This window comes from Hemiscyllium ocellatum, chromosome 8, assembly GCF_020745735.1.
Source record: "Hemiscyllium ocellatum isolate sHemOce1 chromosome 8, sHemOce1.pat.X.cur, whole genome shotgun sequence".
Classification (NCBI taxonomy): domain Eukaryota; kingdom Metazoa; phylum Chordata; class Chondrichthyes; order Orectolobiformes; family Hemiscylliidae; genus Hemiscyllium; species Hemiscyllium ocellatum.
Genome location: NC_083408.1, coordinates 110,956,658 through 110,978,595, shown reverse-complemented (window position 1 = coordinate 110,978,595; position 21,938 = coordinate 110,956,658). Strand labels below are relative to the sequence as shown.

The following is a 21,938-nucleotide window of genomic DNA, read 5'->3' as shown; positions in this document are numbered from 1 at the left end:
TGCCCTTCTTAAACAGTGGCACCACGTTTGCCAACCTCCAGTCTTCCTGCACCTAACCTGTGACTATTGATGATACAAATATCTGAGCAAGAGGCCCAGCAATCACTTCTCTGGCTTCCCACAGAGTTCTTGGGTACACCTGATCAGGTCCTGGGGATTTATCCACCTTTAACCGTTCAAGACATCCAGCACTTCCTCCTCTGTAATCTGGACATTTTGCAAGATGTCATCATCTATTTCCCTACAGTCTACATCTTCCATATCCTTTTCCACAGTACACACCGATGCAAAATATTCATTTAGTATCTCCCCCATTTTCTGTGGCTCCACACAAAGGCCGCCTTGCTGATCTTTGAGGGGCTCTATTCTCTCCCTAGTTACCCTCATGCGCAGAATGACACAAAGACCGGTACCAACATTGCACAAGCGCGGACATCGGTACACGAGAAGAATGGCGTGGTGATTTCGGTGCATGCATAAAACGAAGCACACAAACTGATCCTCACTGGAATCATGCTTTTGCCTATGGACGTAATGCAAAATACTGTTGCCTAATTTTTCAGCTGTCTAAACGCACACTATCCCAGAACTACCTGTGATGTAGTATTTACATCACTCCAGCTGAGGTTCAACAAATGTCTTGTACAATCTGAACACATTTTTTCGCTGTTGTATGCTGTGCCCCTATTTATAAGGCTTAAGATAATGTATGTTTATTAACTGCTGTCTCTACGAGTCTAAGACTTAGGACCAGACCATCAAGGGGAGATGCTCGGAAGCATTGCTACACACAAAGAGGTTTGAAACTCTATCCACAATTAGCAATGAATGTGTTGTTATGATGTTAGTTTTAACCAGAGAAACAAAAATATTTCTGGAAAAGTGGTGCTGGAAGAGCACAGCAGTTCAGGCAACATCCAACGAGCAGCGAAATCGACGTTTCGGGCAAAAGCCCTTCATCCGAAACGTCGATTTCGCTGCTCGTTGGATGCTGCCTGAACTGCTGTGCTCTTCCAGCACCACTGATCCAGAATCTAGTTTCCAGCATCTGCAGTCATTGTTTTTACCTAAACAAAAATATTTGTTGAGCAAAGGTATCAAGTGCTATGAGCCAAAGGCAGGTATATGGAGTTAGGACACATATCGGTCATGTTCTCATTCAATGACAGAACGTGCTCAAGGGACTGAATGGTCTGCTCCTGTTTCTATTTTCTTATGCCCTATAAAAAACTTTTCTCTAATACTCAGGAGTGGCACAGATTGTAAACCTACTTAAAAATGTGAGATTGACCTACATCAATATAGTCACAATTTTAATCAACCTTGCTTTCAAATCAATTGTGGTCGAGAGTGTGGTGCTGGGAAAGCACCGCAGGTCAGGCAGCATCCGAGGAGAGGAGAATCAACGTTTCGGGCATTAGCCCTTCATCAGAAATGGAATAATTCCTGAAGAAGGGATTATGCCCAAAACATTGATGCTCCTGCTCCTCGGATGCTGCCTGACCTGCTGTGCTTTTCCAGCACCGTACTCTCGATTCTGATCTCCAGCATCTGCAGTCCTCACTTTCTCCTTCAAATCAGTTGTGACCTGAATACCTTCTTTTATTTCAACAGTAACTGCAGTTAGGGGAACTGTAAGATAGCAGACCACATCATGGTTTTGCAACAAGGTTTCATTGTCAACAATAGCGTGAAATCCTTCAGTGAAGCAATTCTAAAAGGGAACAGAAAACAGTTCCTCTGCATCTGAGCAAACGTAAATAACAAATCTTTTAGATTATTGTCTGAAAGGTATAACCAATCTTCAAAAAGCAAAGGATAATAAGTTGAAGTAGACAGCTGAATTTGGTGTTTTCAGTTATGGTGGAATGCATTTGTCTGTATTCAGCATTGAAAATGTATTTTGCTACGAGCCAAGCCTCGAGCCACGCTGCTGAGACTACACCAGTAAACTTAATGTAGGTGCTTAATCGGACAGCATTACAAAAGAGAAGTTTCAGGAAAAGGAGATTTCCAAGTTGCGGGCAAACTGAATGGGTGTTGTGCGAGAAACTTTTAAAACAAATTTAAGTTGACAGGACCATGGAGAAATGAATTTCATTTGCAACGTGTTTTACAATCTAGATTTTACCTAATTCCAAAAGTATAGGATTTATATTCATGGTTTTCTTGCTCCTCCTTCCAGCTTCCCCAGTGGCCCCAGTACCATAATGGAGTAATTATTCACTCTTACGCTGTGGACATAATCTTTTCAGTTCCACTACAGAGATCACTTCAATTCAACAATCTTCCATTTTCTTTCTTTTTGAGAAGCAACACCTCTCAAAATGTTCGTCATTGCAACATAAGAACACATGCTATCATTATACATGGACCTCTGATGTGTTATTTTCAAATATAGCATAATGATATGTGTTTTAAATAATCACGTTGTCAGCACTTAAACTTCGAATAGCATTCGATCAGGATATCTGAATATTGAACACGCACCAGCAGTTTCAAGAACAGCTTCTTCCCTGTCATTATTTGACTGGTGAATGGATTCTCCAGCTTCAAATAATGTTGATTTTGTTAATGATGATCTGCTTCAGGCACGTCCTGTCTGGTGTAGCCAGTATGCCTCACTCTTCCAAGTTCTTTTTAACCCTGCGATTTGTATGCCCTTGCTTACTATGATCTGCCTGTACTGCTCGCAAACAAAGCTTTTCACTGTACTGGGGTACACGTGACAATAAATCAAACCAAATCAAATCGATTGTATTCATTGAGATTTAGCTGTGCCTGGAGATAGCACATTCAGTTGTGTGGCACTTGGGTGAAGTGAAAGTAGTCACCAGTACAGGTTCAGCTTATAAATCAGACATAACTTATATCATTAAAATACTTTAACTCAAGTGCAGCTTTATTCTCCATTTTTCCCATTGGTACTAACATGCTAAATAAATCTGGTGGCTGCAATGTCTATTATCCATCCCTGAAGTGTCTGTCTGATGGATGTTACTGGTGTCAATGCCAATGGCTCCTAACTTATTTTAAAGAAAACATATGGTGAAATGGAATATCACAGGTACGTAGTTCATTTCAAATGGTAAACTTGTTCATTAGCCACCAGTTGTCAGTTTGGCCTAGAGATTACTAAAAGTGTTGGACTCCATTTTTTTAAAGCAGATTTAACTTGCAATGTATTCGGAGATATGAGGTCAATTTGCCTTTATTGACTGCTTTTTCTATACCAAGAATAGAGCACTAAGCCAAAACATTTAACAATTTCCTAATCTTAAATCACATTTCTGATTTTAGTTTCAAATAATTACCTGTGACTGAGCTTAAATACTTGCTCCTTGTATCTACATTTTTCATGTTAACTTTGTGGTAACAACAGACATAGAACAGTACAGCATAAGAACAGGTCCTTCTTCACACCGTATCTCCTCCAACCATGATGCCATTCTAAACTAATCCCATCTGTCTGCATGTGGTCCATATCCATCTATATCCTGTCTGTTTATTTGTCTGTCCAAATGCCTCTTGACCATTGCTATTGCATTTGCTTCTACAGGTGCCCACCACCCTCTGTGTAAAAAAACTTGCCTCTCATCTCCTTTAAACTTTTCCCCTCTCACTATGCCCCAAAGTATTTGATATTTCCACCATGGGAACAAGGTTCTGACTATCCACCCTATAATACCTCTCATAATTTTATATATTTCTATCAGGTCGTCCTTCAGCTTCCGATACCCTTGCAAAAACAATCCAGATTTGTCCAAACTCTCCTTATAGCTAATACACTCCAATCTAGACAACATCCTGGTAAATCTCTTTTGTACTCTACACATCCTTTGTCTAGTGCGGCGACCAGAACTGCACACAACATCCAAATGTGACCTAACTAAAGTTTTCGACAGTTGCAACATGTCTTTACCAACTTTATACTTACTGCCCTAACCGATGAAAGCAAGCATGCTGTATGCCTTCTACCTTCCTCTCCATTTGTGTTGCCTCTTTCAGGGAGCTATAGACTTCTATGGATTGCACCCCAAAATCCCTCTGTAAATTAGTGCTCTTAAGGGTTATGCCAGTTACTGTATGTTACTTTGTCAAATGTAAAGTGTTCTATTTGAACCAAAACAAAACAGCTAAAATAACCATTGGAGAATCTGGCATACCACTTAATCCTGATATTCATTCATGTACAGCTTTGAATGGACATATAAATTAAACTGAGGGACAGAGGAAGAGAATGGAAGTGACACTAGGGGTGAAGCGGTGAAACAACAATGTCAAGTGGTTGTTGCAGTCTGCAATTATGGTAATTAAGGTGCCATTAATATCTAGTTTATTCAGGAAACAAAGTTTTTTTTGGTTTAAAACTTGCGTTCCAATTGTACAAACAGGTTGGCTTTTAGGAAAATCTACATTACAACTTGGGATGCCTGCTTCAATATGCCAAATGTTAAAAAACACTTTAACCAAGTCCAATCCATACAACTAAATCTGGATTCCATTTCATAGCTTCTTTTTATATTTTGATGTGTTTTCTCTCTTTCCTTTTTCGCTGTGTCTAGCAACAAGGCAACTTCCTGTCCCTTCTAGATTGTAATTGAAGATAATGTGGCATGTATCTTTCTGAGGTCTAACATTTCCTTCGATTGCAGTACTTAGTTCTTGTTCAGGCATCCATATAAACCACTATTTATTAGTCACAGCTGAGGTTTGCAAAAGAAATCATCCATTCAATGTGCTAATCATTAAGTGAACAAGTTCAGGAATACAAGAACTTCTTCAAAACAAAAGATTCTTCATTTATGCAACTGAAGTACTGCAATCAAGAGAACCAACTGAGGAAAACCACATGTTGAATTCCTTTGTAAAATGACTGTCCTTGCAAGAACCACATCCGTTTCTTACATGCGAGTGATCATCAGTTCTTAACCCACAAGCATTTTAACAGTGATCTCTATACATGTGTGTGTCTTTAAATTCTTAACTCAAATCTGTGGAATGGTGTTGTGATGTGACATTCTTCGATTTGTTATCTCTTGTACAGGCTTGGCTTGTTGCTATATAAAATTTTTTTGGATTTCTCTTTTTGTGTTTGAAAGGACAGCTAGAAAAAGCACTTACAGCACATCGTTAACAATTTAGAGTAAACTTGGAGAGTTCACTTACAATGAGGTGACTTTATTTGGTGCCACACTTTCACTGCCCAATGGTCACTTCAGGTCAGGATTTAACCTTAACTTCAAGCGACTGAAGATGGGTGATCAGTGGTGTTAAAACATCGGTAGACATATAACATAATTGAGTACGAGGAGTTTGAGGGAAAAGCTGTTGAGTATTACTAGCATTCCTCTTCCTTTAACTTATGATTTGGCTTGAAAATCCTGCTGACGTGTAGTTCCCAGTACTTGTGTTTGAATCATGGTTTTGCGATAACTGGGACCATTGGTTTGATGAGTGATTGACTAGTGAGCTAAGAAGAAGTAGATTAGTAGCTGGTCTTGCAGTCACCCTGATTGGTGTTTTCTTTTGATAAACTTGAAACTAATGTATCATAATTGTAGGGATTTCTTCATAATTAATGTGATCTTTGAAGAATCGGCACGCATCTTGAAACTGGTTACTCTAGGACTAGATCTTTCTTTGACTCGGTGCCAGCAGTCTGAGAAATTCCAGATCTGGAAACCCAACTAGAGTTTTTAAGGGGAATCAGAATATTTGAGTGGGGTGAAGACAAGCGAGTGAACAAATGTTTGCACCCAGGAAGGAATAAAAGAAACTGAGCAAATTAAGCATATCTCATTAAATTTAAACCCTGACAGATAAATTAAACTAATTGTCAACATGTTATCCAAAACAAAGAGATTTAAATTTATTGGCTTTATACAGAGACCACAGAATGTCTTGAGCTTTATCTCATGACCAAGATAAAAGCAAGAAAGACATCGTATGGTTCCAAACCCAAAGATGAATGCAAATTTATCTCTGCACATCAGAAATTAGCTAATGCTTTTAAGATTTAAGGGATTATTATTCATCTTCAATTTTCACTCCGTGGAAGAAGAGTTTGCTGACACGAACTATGACTGGGTTGTTTGATTGTTTCTGTAGCATGTTAGGTTATGAAAAGAATGTTCTGATCTTGTGATAGTTTTAAAATTGTTCTTCAATTTGAAACAAGTATTGATGTTCTGATTTTCATTATTCACATTTCTTTTTTAACTCCAGAATGAACGAGCATATTCCTTTTGTGGTACTATAGAGTACATGGCTCCAGAAATTGTTCAAGGTGGAGATGCAGGACATGATAAGGTATATACTCTCTGCAAAAGTTTGCACTCTGTTGACAAGGTAATTTGGCTTAATAGTCAGTATGGTCATCCAGTCATACTGCTCAGACCCTAATGTCTGTTCTTAAGAAGGAATTTTGTACTTTTATATCTAAAGCATTGCAAATTTCACAATCTATACCATCTAGTACAGCAAGTGAGGGTGAACAAAATACATTGGATTAGAAGTTAATTATTAACACAGCTTCACAGTTTTTAATGAAAACAAAATCCCATTAACATCAAAATTGGTTCTGAGGATTTTTAATTGAATGTTTAACCTTTCAGTTAAGGAACAAGAACTCCATTCCATAAATAATCATTGTTAATGATCAAAAAGGAAAACAAAAGTACTGCAGCTGCTGTTAATCATTGGGTTTTGTCTAAATGAACAGTAATCACTGAAAAATAGTGAACAAGAATGAGGCAGAAATGTTTGTGAATATTTTAAATGAGACTTGACTGAGGCAGGGCACAAACTATTTTTGAGGGCTTTTCTTGAGCGTTGCAACTTGATTATCGGGGCTCTGTTTTGGTGTTTGGGAGCTACTCCTTCATTCTGTCCAATTCATTTATTAGATGATGAACATTACCTTTGTAATGTTCATGCAGAACATTACCTTTGAATTTGTTTTGACTTATAGCATATTTGTATGAAAAGAATAGGGTACATAGAAGCAGAATTAGAATAATTAATTTATAATAGTGAGTTTTGAGAAGATTTGTAGCTCAGATTGAGGTTCTGGATGTAGGTTTGCTCGCTGAGCTGGAAGGTTCATTTTCAGATGTTTCGTCACCATACTAGGTAACATCATCAGTGAGCCTCCGGATGAAGCACTGGTGGCTTGGCCCGCTTTCTATTTGTGTTTAGATTTCCTTGGTTTAATTATGTCATTTCCTGTGGCGACATCATTTCCTGTGATGATGCCATTTCCTGTTCTTTTTCTCTGGTGGTAAATAGGATCCAAGTCAGTGTGTTTGTTGATAGAGTTCCAGTTGAAATGTCATGCTGCTAGGAATTCTCATGCATGTCTCTGTTTGGCTTGTCCCAAGATGAATGCGTTGCCCCAGTCGAAGTGGTGTCCTTCCTCATCTGCATGTAAGGATATTAGTGAGAGTAGGTCATGTCTTTTTGTGGCTAGTTGATGTTCATGTACATACATGAACCACAAAAAAGACATGACCCGCTCTCAGTAGTAGCATGATTTTCCAACCTGAATTCTATCAACAAACACGTTGACTTGGATCCCGCTTACCAAACCAAGGAAACCTAAACACATAAATAGAAAGCGGGCCATGCCACCAGTGTTTCATCCAGATTCTCACTGATGATATTACCTACTATGGTGATGAAATGTCTGAAAACAAACCTTCCAGCTCAGCGAGCAAACCTACATTCAGATTAATTTATATACTGAAAAAAATTAAACTTAAAGCTAAAGCATATAAGTAAGCATTAATTTCTTAGATACTATTTAAATTGGCACAAGGCAACAAGCCTAAGTTGTTAAAGTTTTCTCATTCAAAATAATTAACACAAAAGAATTGCCCTTACACATCTCCTACAGTCTGATAAGTCATAGCTACAGTGTTTCTGTTATATATGTACAAAGATGCAACATTATAACTAAGCAGTTATTACCTTTTTATTGATTATCAGATCTGATTCACAGATTTAAATTTAACAATTAATTATTACAAATGCATGCTCTATAAACAGTTCCCCACTGTTCTGATTTCTTTGCGGCCTTTCTTTCACTTCCCAATTCTTGCAGGCTGCCTCTTTCTCTCATCTCTTGCTCCCTCTAACTCTTAACCCTTGTTGCAGCCTCCAGTTCCTTCCAGATCCCTTGCAAACTCCCGCTTTCCCATACCTGTTGCACCAGCCCCTTTTTGTCCCATCCCTACTTACAGCCTTCTGTTCTCTCCCTCACCAACCCCTTTGCAGCATCTCTTCAAACCCCTTGCTGCCTGCAACATCCCCATAAACCCCTCAGCCCCTTTGAAGCCTCACTGTCTCCCTGCGCATCACCTTGTCACGCCGCCCCCTCCCCCTCCCCCCCACCCATCCCCAGGCATAACCCAACATACTTGTGGCCCCCGGGCTCTCCTTATTGACTTTGAAGGCTTTGTCTTCCTCACAATCCCCTCACCCCAGTACAAAGACTTGGTTAGCTTGGCAAAACAGCAGCTCAGGAATCTTGCCTTCATTCCATTCACTATGGTGAGTTTTCTCTGGTTGGTCACTCCTGTGATTGATTTTAGGAGAGTGATTTGGGGATCTTGGGGAGTGGATTGGCCTGCCACCCCTGTGTATTTTGAATGTTAGTCTGAAGTAATGCTTTGAATACTTACTTTCCAACTTGTTTGAAAGTGTACAAAAACGAAAGGAGTCCTGAAATCCTTCCAAAGGAAGAGCTGGTATCAGTTCAGTTCCAAAATGTTCTCAAAACATATCTCAAACAGTTTGACTAGTTCATTAAGAAACCGTGACAGGAAATTGTGTACATTAGAAATTGCCAACATACAAGTTTGCATAGACGGTTCTTAAGCTGCAAATGTGTTGCTGGTCAAAGCACAGCAGGTTAGGCAGCATCTCAGGAATAGAGAATTCGACGTTTCGAGCATAAGCCCTTCATCAGGAATAAGAGAGAGAGAGCCAAGCAGGCTGAGATAAAAGGTAGGGAGGAGGGACTAGGGGGAGGGGCGATGGAGGTGGGATAGGTGGAAGGAGGTCAAGGTGAGGGTGATAGGCCGGAGTGGGGTGGGGGCGGAGAGGTCAGGAAGAGGATTGCAGGTTAGGAGGGCGGTGCTGAGTTGAGGGAACCGACTGAGACAAGGTGGGGGGGAGGGGAAATGAGGAAGCTGGAGAAATCTGAATTCATACCTTGTGGTTGGAGGGTTCCCAGGCGGAAGATGAGGCGCTCCTCCTCCAGCCGTCGTGTAGTTGTGTTCTGCCGGTGGAGGAGTCCAAGGACTTGCATGTCCTCGGTGGAGTGGGAGGGGGAGTTAAAGTGTTGAGCCACGGGGTGATTGGGTTGGTTGGTTCGGGCGGCCCGGAGGTGTTCTCTGAAGCGTTCCGCAAGTAAGCGGCCTGTCTCACCAATATAGAGGAGGCCACATCGGGTGCAGCGGATGCAATAGATGATGTGTGTGGAGGTACAGGTGAACTTGTGGCGGATATGGAAGGATCCCTTGGGGCCTTGGAGGGAAGTGAGTGTGGAGGTGTGGGTGCAAGTTTTACATTTCCTGCGGTTGCAGGGGAAGGTGCCGGGGGTGGAGGTTGGGTTGGTGGGGGGTGTGGATCTGACAAGGGAGTCACGAAGGGAGTGGTCCTTGCGGAACGCTGATAGGGGAGGGGAGGGAAATATATCCTTGGTGGTGGGGTCCGTTTGGAGGTGGCGGAAATGGCGGCGGATGATACGTTGTATGTGCAGGTTGGTGGGGTGGTAGGTGAGAACCAGTGGGGTTCTGTCTTGGTGGCGGTTGGAGGAGCGGGGCTCAAGGGCGGAGGAGCGGGAAGTGGAGGAGATGCGGTGGAGGGCATCGTCGATCACGTCTGGGGGGAATCTGCGGTCCTTGAAGAAGGAGGCCATCTGGGCTGTGCGGTGTTGGAATTGGTCCTCCTGGGAGCAGATGCGGCGGAGACGAAGGAATTGGGAATATGGGATGGCGTTTTTACAGGGGGCAGGGTGGGAGGAGGTGTAGTCCAGGTAGCTGTGGGAGTCAGTCGGTTTATAATAGATGTCTGTGTTGAGTCGGTCGCCCGAGATAGAAATGGAAAGGTCTAGGAAGGGGAGGGAGGAGTCTGAGACAGTCCAGGTGAATTTCAGGTCGGGATGGAAGGTGTTAGTAAAGTTGATGAACTGTTCAACCTCCTCGTGGGAGCACGAGGCAGCGCCGATACAGTCATCGATGTAGCGGAGGAAAAGGTGGGGGGTGGTGCCAGTGTAGTTGCGGAAGATGGACTGTTCCACATATCCTACGAAGAGGCAGGCATAGCTGGGTCCCATGCGGGTGCCCATGGCAACTCCTTTAGTTTGGAGGAAGTGGGAGGATTGAAAAGAGAAGTTATTCAGGGTGAGGACCAGTTCAGTCAGTCGAAGGAGGGTGTCAGTGGAAGGGTACTGGTTGGTGCGGCGGGAAAGGAAGAAGCGGAGGGCTTTGAGTCCTTCGTGATGGGGGATGGAGGTGTACAGGGACTGGATGTCCATAGTGAAAATAAGGCGTTGGGGACCGGGGAAGCGAAAATCCTGGAGGAGGTGGAGGGCGTGGGTGGTGTCCCGAACGTAGGTGGGGAGTTCTTGGACTAAAGGGGACAGGACCGTGTCGAGGTATTGGGAGATGAGTTCGGTGGGGCAGGAGCAGGCTGAGACAATGGGTCGGCCGGGGCAGGCAGGTTTGTGGATTTTGGGCAGGAGGTAGAAACGGGCGGTGCGGGGTTGTGGGACTATGAGGTTGGAGACGGTGGATGGGAGATCCCCTGAGGTGATGAGGTCCTGGATGGTCTGGGAGATGATGGTTTGGTGGTGGGAGGTGGGGTCGTGGTCAAGGGGGCGATAAGAGGAGGCATCCGCGAGCTGGCGTTTGGCTTCAGCGGTGTACAGGTCAGTGCGCCAAACTACCACCGTGCCTCCCTTGTCTGCGGGTTTGATGGTGAGGTTGGGATTGGAGCGGAGGGAGTGGAGGGCTGCACGTTCTGAGGGTGAGAGGTTGGAGTGGGTGAGAGGGGTGGACAGGTTGAGTCGGTTGATGTCACGGCGGCAGTTGGCTATAAAGAGGTCGAGGGCGGGTAGGAGGCCAGCACGGGGTGTCCAGGTGGATGGGGTGTGTTGGAGGCGGGAGAAGGGGTCGTCAGAGGGTGGACGGGAGTCTTGGTTGTGAAAGTAGGCACGGAGGCGAAGGCGGCGGAAGAATTGTTCAATATCTCGCCGCGTGTTGAACTCATTAATCCGAGGGCGTAGGGGAATGAAGGTGAGGCCCCTGCTGAGGACTGATCTTTCATCCTCAGAGAGGGGGAGATCTGGAGGGATGGTGAAAATCCGGCAAGGCTGGGAGCTAGGACCTGGTGTGGGACTGGAGCTGGAGCTGGAGCTGGGGGCGGGGTTAGGGGCGGGGACAGAGATCGAAGTAGGGGCGAAGTTAGACGTGGTGACGTTGCTCGACGTGGGGGCGGGGTCATGCGTCGTGACGGAAATAAGCGTGGGGGCGGGGTTACGTGAAGCGACGGGAGACGGCGTGGGGGCGGGGTTATGCGTAGTGACGAAAGACGGCGTGGGGGCGGGGAAACCTGAGGATTTGTGCTCCTGCAGGTTAGTGATGTCAGTGGGGGCGGAAGTGGCTGCGCCGACGGCAACCGGAGGGGCGGAAATGGTTGCGGCGACGGAGGAGTGGTGGTCATTCCCGGTGGCCGCGTGGCTCGCGGGTCCGTCGGCGATCGTGGAAGCGGTTGTGTGTGTGGTGGTCACCGGGGCAGTTGTTGGGGCGGCGATCGCGGGGGCTCCGAGGTCGGTGGGGGCGGAAGTGACGTCACGGTCAGCGGCGGCCTTTGGTGCCGCGGGCGCTGTGGAGGCCACATGTGTAATGGCGTCCGACAGGCCTGTGGAAGGTTCTGGACTAGTTGAGGGGCCACGAGTGTGGGGTAAGTACATGAAAGTTTTTGGTACTTACTGTCTTTAATCTCTGATAGGGCTAGGAAGAACTGTTTGTTGAGTTTGTGGATTCTTCTGTAGATGAAGAACAGCAGGGGTCCTTTGCAGGTCTGTGAGAGTGTTGTCCTGAGCTGGGGTAGGGCTGATTGCAGGGAGTGTAGGTAGCGACGCATGGCTGCAAGGGTGGAGCGGAGGATCCGGAGGGAGGTCTGTTGCTGGAGGCTTCGGATTTGTTGTTTTTTTAGACGGTTCTTAAGCTAAAGGCTAAAAGTATGCACCAAATTTCTCTACAAGATCTAGATTTTCTCGATCTATTGAGAATAGACAGTAGATCTGTTGAGTTTTCATGCATATCTGTAAGCTGATTTATTGGCAGGTTAATAGTTGAAGTGTTTACTCTGCAGCCCACTGTTAATTTGATCACTTGTACAATAGCTTAATTTCAGTATTTGCCTATGGGTCAGTTAGGCATTGGACTTTATTTTAATTACTGCAATTTTTATCCTGTTGCAGCCTTTCCCCTTCGACATTCATCAGGTTTTCCTTTATGCCCACCGATGCTCCCATTGGGGAATAGTCTCCCTGCAGATGTTTTAATGACACTTCTTGCCCAATATTTTAAGTATGTAGAGGCCACCACCTTCTTCAGATAACCTTGTTAAGATTAGAGTACTGCCCTCTTCCTTTCCCACTCCCAGGGAGAAAGCTTGGATATGAATAACTTCAGAGCAAAAAGAAATTAAGGTCTTATTGTCATGTTTCACGCTCTTAACATTAGAGTTGTGATTTGGTGTGTTACATATCATATTTCTACATTTAATAAGCTGATTTTACTCAACAGTACATTTAGATATTTTTCATCAGCTTCTTCAGATATGTTAGGACACACGTCTGAGGCAGTTAGGACTTGGAACCCTTTGGCCCAAAGATAGGGGCAATGATACTAAGCAACAAGATCCTTAAAAATGAATTGAAAGCACCACACAATTTTAGTTGTTCAACAATGTAAGGTTGAGGTTCTATCATCCAGAAAGGGCCATTCCCATCAGAGAGAAAAACAAGTATAGCTTGTTTCATTACTCCACAAGCATGAGGCAAGGTGAGGAGGCAGTGCAACCAAGAACTCTCACAGCCAGTGTTGTGTTTATTCTGCACCACACTCCAGTCAGCTAACCAAGCTCCATTGTTCAAAAAGAACCAAATTAAAGGCTACATGCAAGAATTTTCTTCTATCCATATACTGTAGCATTTTCTTCCTCTATCATGAACAAATGAATGCAGTAGCAGATCAGACTGTATAATGTACAGTCTTTTTGTAACTTAACATTAGCCCTTTTCTTTGTTCAGGCTGTAGATTGGTGGAGCCTTGGAGTCCTGATGTACGAACTGAAAACTGGAGCATCACCTTTTACTGTTGATGGAGAAAGGAATTCACAATCTGAAATTTCAAAGTAAGGAGTGGAATTGCTGTTGCTAGATAACATTGAGCTCACAATTTGACCTATCTTAGTTCCTCTCTTCAGCAAGGCAGGGTTAGATGTAGTAAGGTAGGATGAGGCCAGTGGGGACCATAATCAGTGGCATGGACTATTGCACCAAATGGCCTCTTTGTCTTGGAGTTCGCCCATTGGTGCATCCTGTAATTCTGTACATAATTCTTAAGTTTTTGCCTATACTAGTCTGTCAGGAAATGTAGATCGATTAATCTTTGTGTGAAGAGGAATTTCCTGATATCAGTTTTAAATCTGTGTCCTCTATTCTATTCCAAATTTGATTTTGAAATCAGAATTACTTTGTCCTCAATGTAAAAATGTTCTATATCACCAGTCAGAAAGCTCATTTCTATTCTGAAAAGCTTCAGTTTCTCAAGAGCTCAATTTCCTCGAGGTTTATCCTTAGTCATTTAAACTCTATTTCTCCTTTCCATACCGAGTACCTAATATTTGTTTGCCTTAAACTTCATCTTTCATCCCTCTGTACATTTACACTTCTGTGCAATTCATTCTGATTACCATTTGATATTATTTTTATGTCAAACCCATTTAATATTAAGTTTATATAATTGTATCCCTTTGGTTGATCCGATGAGCACTGAGGTAGGTAATCCACCAAATGCATTGTATTCAACCCAGCATTAAAATTGGAAGTGTAACATTTAAGTTCACCAAGTTAACAATGTTTAAAAGTTTAACAATTAAACATGTTTTTTCTCCCCCATTAGGAGAATTTTGAAAAGTGATCCTCCATATCCTCCGGAAATTGGTCCTTTAGCTAAAGATGTAATGAAGCAGCTCCTGATTAAAGATCCAAAGAAACGGTTGGGCTCTGGTCCAGGAGGTGCTGATGAAATTAAGTCTCACCCCTTCTTCCAGGTGTGGAAAATAAAATGTGGTTAATATTAAACTGTGGTCCTTTGACTAGCCATCTGGGAATCCTGTCTATTTGCAGTCGGTTAGGTTAGAGAAAAACATTATAACTTAGTTTGGTTATTCCATAATTAGCTGAGTTAGCAAGAAATAATTACGGTTACTGGAATCTGCAGCAAACATTAAGAGTACTGGAAACACTAAGTCTTGCCTCCATCGGTCAGGGTATAGAGTAAAAAAATTGCCAAGCTATGTTGCACTTGGGTTCCTTTGGAATATTGCGTACAGTTCTAGTCATCACACTGCCAGAAGGATGAGATTGTACAGAAGAAAGTTTACTAGATGTTGCCTGGTTTGGAAGGTATAGCTGTAAGGAGAGATTGAACTTGGTTTGTTTTCACTTGAACAGTGAAGAATGAGGAACAACCTGATAGAAGTTTACAAAATTATAAAAGGCATGGGATAGAATAGATAGCCAGTTGTCTTTCAGAACAGAAATGTCAAGTACTAGGGCACATACCTTTAAGGTACAACAGGATAGGTTTAAAGGACATTTGAGAGGCAGGTTCTTTGTGCAAAGGATGGTAAGTGCCTGGAATGTGCTACCTGAGGAGGTAATGGAGGCAGATACAATAGCAATGTTTAAGAGGCACCTTGACAGATATATGAATAAGCAGGGAATAAAAGGATACAGAGAGCATAGAGGTTTTAGTTTAGAAAGGCATTATGTGTCAGCGTAGCCTTGGTGGACTGAAGGGCCTGATCCGCTGCTGTACTGTTATTTGTTCTTAAGTCAGAGGAAGTGCAGGCCCCTTTGTCAGAATACTAGTGCACTAATGCATGTTGTTAGAGACTGTGTTTGTGCCAGTTTGTCTTTGTGTGTGCTTTTTGCCAATCTTGTTTATGCTCCTTTCAGAATGCTATGGAACATATATATGAATCAGAATTTGGAAGCTGATTGAGAGTACATGAAGAACTCTTTTTATTTACAGTATTGTGATGTGCTAACATTTTGTTTGGCCTCAATGTTTTCTGTGGACTGAGCTTGCATTGTAGTACTTGCTTCTTGTAGTTTCTATGTTTCAGAAGAAGTAGGAGCAGGAGTAGGCTCTATACCCCTTTGAACCGACCCTCCTAATTTGCATTTTACTGTTCACAACAACCAACGGTCTCAAAGCCAACAAGTAAAAATGTGATCACTGCTATAGTGTAGGAAACAGAGCAGCCAAAACAGACACAGCAAACTCCCATGTTAGCAATAAAATGAAGATCAGATAGTAATCAGTTTCTGCTGTGTTGATTGAGGCATCAGAAACCAAAAATAACTCCACAACTCTACAAAATAGTGCCATGAAAGTTTTTACATATTCACAAGCAGGTTTGGAGCTTCAGTTTAACATCTCATCACTCAAAGTGAAAACATGACTCGGCTTGAACCACAGTGAGTTGAAGGAAGTGACATTTAGCTGAGCATTTTGTGTCAGTCAAAGATAATTTTCCACTCCTCCTGTACTTGACCCTTTCACCTTTGCTGGGCACCCTCCACCCTCTCAAGAACAGTGTTGGCATGAGCTAATCCATGGAATAGAACAAATGACATTGCTAAACTGGAGTACTGGCCTTTATTTTAGCACCCACAACCTGGAATAGAACGTGAATCCTAAATCTTATAACTTAGAGTCCCGAGTGCTATTAACAAACCCACCTCCAACTCTTAATACCCAATAGCAGAATGGAGGGAATCGTTCAAAGCCACTTTGACTTAACTTAAAATAATTGGGAGAGTTCTGCCACCTTCCACCTCCACCATTTCTAGCAGTGCCCACCAATTACTTTGAATGTAATTTTGACTGCACACTCTTAATGTTGGATGATAGTGTTCCAATTGTGGTATTATGTTTACAAGTGGTTCCAGTGCCACTTACTGGTTGTTTTATTGAACATTCTGAGGAAAATATTTGAGTCAGGTGCAATATGTCCTGAAAAGGCTTTCTGAAGTGCTGGGCAAGAATTACCGCTCGGAGGTGGTATAGTTGACAAAAGATTTTAAAGTTTCACTTCATAAAATTGTCTTTCCTTTATGTACCTATCTAATGCTAACTTTTTGAAGTATAATTTTATTGATTTATAGGCAAGTGTGGCAGCCAGTTATGTGTCCTGAGCAACAATGAGAGAAATTACTAGTGAACTTGAGGATTAGGTGAGAGACTTGGACTCAGGGAAATTCACTGCTTTTACACTGGTGCTGTGGTCTCTTTTGCATTCACCCTAGGCAGAATTATTTGAGGCACTAAGATTCCTGCTCTGTCCACAGAGCCAGTCTGCTCACTTGACATGAGCTTTTCCCACTGGTTAATTAATTACCCAGTTAACGACCACAGTTGTCCTACTGGGGAGTAACCTTGGTAAAATTGTGATGGAGACAGGGCTCACGGGCAGGCAATGAGAAGGCCATGTACTGATGTAACATGAAACCCATTTTCTGGATCAGTGGTGCTGGAAGAGCACAGCAGTTCAGGCAGCATCCAACGAGCAGCGAAATCGACGTTTCGGGCAAAAGCCTTTCATCAGGAATAAATGAAACCCATCCCACCACACCTCGTACTTTCCAGTAAAGGCATGGTAAATCCAATGTAGCATTTCTTCTGAAAGACAGCACCAGTAACAAAACAGCATTTTCTCAGTACTGCATTGAAGTGTTAGTAGGAATAATATGCTCAACTCTCTTAAATCTGTAACGTTCAGCACAGTTTTAATAGGTGATTAAAGTGAGAAGTCACACATGTGAGATTCACCTGACAAAGGAGTAGCGCTCCAAAAGCTTGTGATTTCAAATAAACCTGTTGGACTATAATCTGGTGTCGTGTGACTTTTGACTTTGTCCACTACAGTCCAACACCTGCACCTCCACATCATTAGTAGGTAATTAGAAAGGGCATCCTGATTACTCTCCACCTCTCCCCTCTCCGCAAGCCTAAGTGCTGTATTTCTAGTATAGCTACTGCTTAAGAGTAGCAAGTTCAACCACCGTTGGACTCTCTGTGTCATTTAGTACCACAGTCTCTTTGTTTTCTGCTGTACACTAAACTACTAAAAACAATTGGTGAAAAGTACAGGCCAAATTCTTCCCAGTACTAAATAACGGAGGCTGTGGCAAGAAATGTGAGAACTTGAGCAAGGTTTTTCTCAACATCAGGAGCAACCAGTCACATTTCCCGCTATCTAGACAAGATTCCCACTGGTGAGCAGTGAGTTGCCTATTAATAGGGATTATTGCTCATTGCCACCCTAATTATTACTTCATTAATATGGACTCTCTTATTCTGCAAACAACTAGATAGAAACCAAACACAGGGAATTCCTAACTTCAAAGTCATAGCAGGTGACTCCAACCTGATGTTTGCTCCTCTGGACCACTATTTTGGCCACCATGTACCAATGTCTCTGAGTATTCTCTGGTGTTGATATTCCCCTGCCTGCTTTATTTATGTCAAATGTCTGGAGCCATGTAGGACATCCTCTGGCTGATAGTGCTTGTTTGGGTAAACAGCAGGCTTTTAAAGATGGCATTGGTACAAAGGATGTCGATATATTCCGGGATATCTACTGAGTGGCAAGTTTTTCTGGGAACAGCATTTGTTAAAATGGGGCTGGAATTGATGTGAGGGATATCACAGGGGCAAGGTAGATGGTTAATGAGGTAAGTTATAAGGAGAGGCTGAATAGGCTAGGGCATTTTACCTTAGAGCGTAGGGGAGGTGTGCTTTATAGAGATTTGTAAAATCATGAGGGGCATAAATTAGGTGAATAGGGAAGGTCTTTTCCCCAGTTAGGGAAGTACAGAACTAGAGGGCATAGGTTTAAGGTGAGAAGGGAAAGATTTTAAAGGGACCTGAAGAGCAACTTTTTCACACAGAGGGTGATGCGTATATGGAATGAACTGCCAGAGGAAGTGGTGGACGCTGGTACAATTACAACATTTCTGAGACATTTGGACAAATGGAGTCATAGAGTCATACAGCACAGAAACAGACCCTTTGGTCCAACCAGTCCATACTAAACATAAATCCCAAACTAAGCTAATCCCACCTGCCTGCTCCTAGCCCATATCCCTGTAAACCTTTCCTATTCATGTACCTATCCAGATATATTTTAAACATAGTTGTGCACACATCCACCACTTCCTCAGGAAGTTCATTCCACATGCAAATCACCCTCTGTGTAAGAAACATGAATAAGGAAGCTTTAAAGAGATTGGGGCTTATGCAGGCCAATGGAACTAATTCAGTTTAGGAATCCTGATTAGCATGGCCAAGTTAGACTGAAGAGTTTGTTTGCATGCTGTATAACTCTATCACACTAGGATACAGCTGACCTAGCCAAACATTCAGCCCAAGATGTTAGTTGCCTGGTGTATCTATTAAATCTTTTAAAAGTGATTGGAGGGAACTAAACCACTGCTTTATAAATATGTTCTAAGTGGAGAATATTGCATGATTTCTTTCCAATATCGACTGCAGTTATTAATTGTAACAAACACTTAAAAGTTTCTCATGTTGTGTTTCTATGTTCGGGATATTTTGTCATGTTGTGGGAGCTGTATAAATGCAAGTTGTTGTGAGCCATTGTTAATAGCCTTCTCTGTCATACTTTTACTATTGGCAGAAGATAAATTGGGATGAGTTATCTGCCAAAAACATTGAAGCTCCATTTAAACCTGTCATCAGGGATGAGTTGGACGTTAGCAATTTTGCTGAAGAGTTCACGGAAATGGATCCTACATATTCACCCGCAGCACTGCCTCAAAACTCTGATAGAATATTTCAGGTCAGTACCATTAAAACACTGTCAAATCTCTTAGAATAAATTTGTTAAACAAACACTTGTACAGCCATAAAGTAGTACATTACAGAAACAGACTCTTTGGTCCAATTCACCCACACCAACCAGACATCCCAATCTGACCTGGTCCTATTTGCCAGCACTTGGCCCATATCCATCTTCCTATTCATATACCCATTTAGATGCTTTTTAAATGTTGTAATTGTACCTGTCACCACCACTTCGTCTGGCAGCGTGTTCCATACACATACCACAGTCTGTGTGAAAAAGATACCCATCAGGTCCTTTTTAAATCTTTTTCTTCTCACCTTAAGCGTATGCCTTTCAGCTTTAGAGTCTGGGGAAGGGTCACTGGATTAAACCTGCTGAGCTTTTTTTGCAATTTCTCTTTTTGCCTCTTTACAGCTAATCTGGTTCACCCCAGTCAGCATCCTGGTGAATTTACATTGTACCTCCCCCAGTGCAATCACATCTGCCTTTTAGTGCGGTGAACAGAACTGCACACAGTATTCCAGCTGTGATCGAACTACAGTCCTGTACCATTCCAACAAAAGCTCCCTGCCTGTATAATCTTTGCCACGACTGATAAAGAAAAGTGTTCTGTATTTCTTCATAAGCAAAACGTTATCCAGTCCAGCTGTCTTTGGGGATCTGTGAACAAGAACCCTAAATCCCTCTGTTCCTCCTCATGTCCTGCTAGTCATTGAATACTCCCTTGTCTATTTGGTCTGTTTGGGGAAGGTGGGGGAGGCCTACTTATAAAGTATTCTTAAATCAAAAAAAAGTCCACAGAAAATACTGTCACCTGTTAACTAAATAAAACTAACCATCTGTTATATTAGACACATAAAGTGATAGAGGTAGGATGAATTGTATGATTCATGACTTGCAAAACAATAGTTCCATAATCTGGTTGCAGAAAAAGTCAAGTATTTTTGGTCACCCACTCCAAAACTGTTTCTGACATTCTGGCATCACCAGTTGAAGCTCCCCTACATCAGAGTGAATTGGCATAAACTTGCTATATAATTATGACACTAGAGGCCTTATACCCACTAACAAGGTCAAGACCTCAAAGGTATTTTCATTTAAATCTATTTTCTGAATGCAAACACGTCAGACCAACATTTACTGCTGCTGTTCACATGAAGCTATGTTAATCAGCAGTGCTAAATGTCATCACTTTTCAACAACAGTCAAATTATAACTTTTTCAGTTTTATCCTTTTCATTTTTCTTGCACCTGTGATTTCAAATTCCTCTATTCAAAGAATTCTGTTAGCTGTTTCTAAAATGTCCTGTGATATATCATCTGCTAAAAATAATTGCTATTACTAGGAATGTACTAAAGCACAACAGTGAACTAATGAAAATTTCATGGCATACTTATTTAACTGTGACAAATCAGCACAACCAGAGATTCCATGCTTCCTGCCAGGTCTGGAGAGGGTATTTTCAGACAAGTAAAAGAGTCGTGATAGGAGAATGAATTAAGAGTACTATGTGCAAACAAACCAATGAACATGTAAGAGTGGAGGAGAGAAAAAGAGAGAGGATAGACAGAAGGGCAGGAGCAAAGAGGAAATGTGGGGCAGAGAGATTGAGGAAATGGGGAGGGACAGGTGGCAGCAAGAGATTGAGGGAGAAGTCAAAGAAAGGAGGTCGGAAGGAAGGAAAGAGTGAGGGAGGGAGAAAGAGAGGAAAGGGAAAGAGAGATTAAACTGTGGGGAGAGAAAAATAGACATAGAGAGAGGAAAGATGGAGAGTTAGAGACAAGTGGGGGTAAAGACAAAAGGGGGGTGTAAGAAACAATGAAGAAAGTGAGAGAAGGAGAGACAAGACATGAGGGGGTAGGTGAGAAAGGTGGGATAAAAGGGGGAATTAAAGAGAGAGTGGAGGGGAAAGGGGGAAAGAGGGGAACAAGATGAGGAGTGCAGGGAAGACAGGAAATCCAAGGGACAGATGGGTAGGGATGAAGGGAAATACTGAGGAGTGGAACTGAAGAAAGGAAATGAAGGAGAGGAAGAAAGAGGCGAAGAGAAGAGAGTGGAAGGGGAGCGAAGGTAGGAAAGAAAATGTAAGGGAATGAAAACCAATGCTGTTTCCTACCATTGGCATAGCCTGAATTAGAAAGTTGAGAGGAGAGAATTATCTAAATTTAATGGTCACACATCTTCTTTCATTACTGGTTGATTGTTATTGAAGTCTAGGTAAAAACAAGGACTGCAGATGCTGAAGATCAGAGTCAAGATTAGAGTGGTGCTGGAAAAGCACAGCAGATCAGGCAGCATCCAAGGAGCAGGAAAATCGATGATCTGATGGTTGAAATGTTGGGCCATGGGGCGGTGGGGTTGATTGGTGCGGGTGTCCCGGAGACGTTCCCTAAAGCGCTCTGCTCAGAGGCGTCCAGTCTCCCCAATGTAGAGGAGACTGCATCGGGAGCAACGGATACAATAAATGATATTGGTGAATGTGCAGGTAAAACTTTGATGGTGTGGAATGCTCCTTTGGGGCCTTGGATGGAGGTGAGGGAGGAGGTGTGGGCGCAGGTTTTGTAATTTCTGCGGTGGCAGGGGAAAGTGCCAGGATGGGAGGGTGTGTTGTTGGGGGCGTGGACCTGACCAGGTAGTCACGGAGGGAACGGTCTTTGCGGAGGGTGGAAAGGGGTGGGGAGGGAAATATATCCCTGGTGCTGGAGACCGTTTGGACGTGGCGGAAATGTCTTCAGTTGATGTGGTTTATGCAAAGGTT

General features: G+C 42.7%; 1 protein-coding gene across 1 annotated transcript in view; it reads left to right on the top strand.

The window, feature by feature from the left end:
* Nucleotides 1-21,938, top strand: part of rps6ka5 (ribosomal protein S6 kinase, polypeptide 5) — a 237,762-nt gene that overhangs the window by 192,047 nt on the left and 23,777 nt on the right. The window contains exons 6-9 of the mRNA XM_060829467.1: nt 6,229-6,312; nt 13,328-13,431; nt 14,202-14,352; nt 19,012-19,173. Coding sequence (XP_060685450.1) covers nt 6,229-6,312; nt 13,328-13,431; nt 14,202-14,352; nt 19,012-19,173 — 501 coding nt within the window. The remainder of the gene's footprint in view (nt 1-6,228; nt 6,313-13,327; nt 13,432-14,201; nt 14,353-19,011; nt 19,174-21,938) is intronic.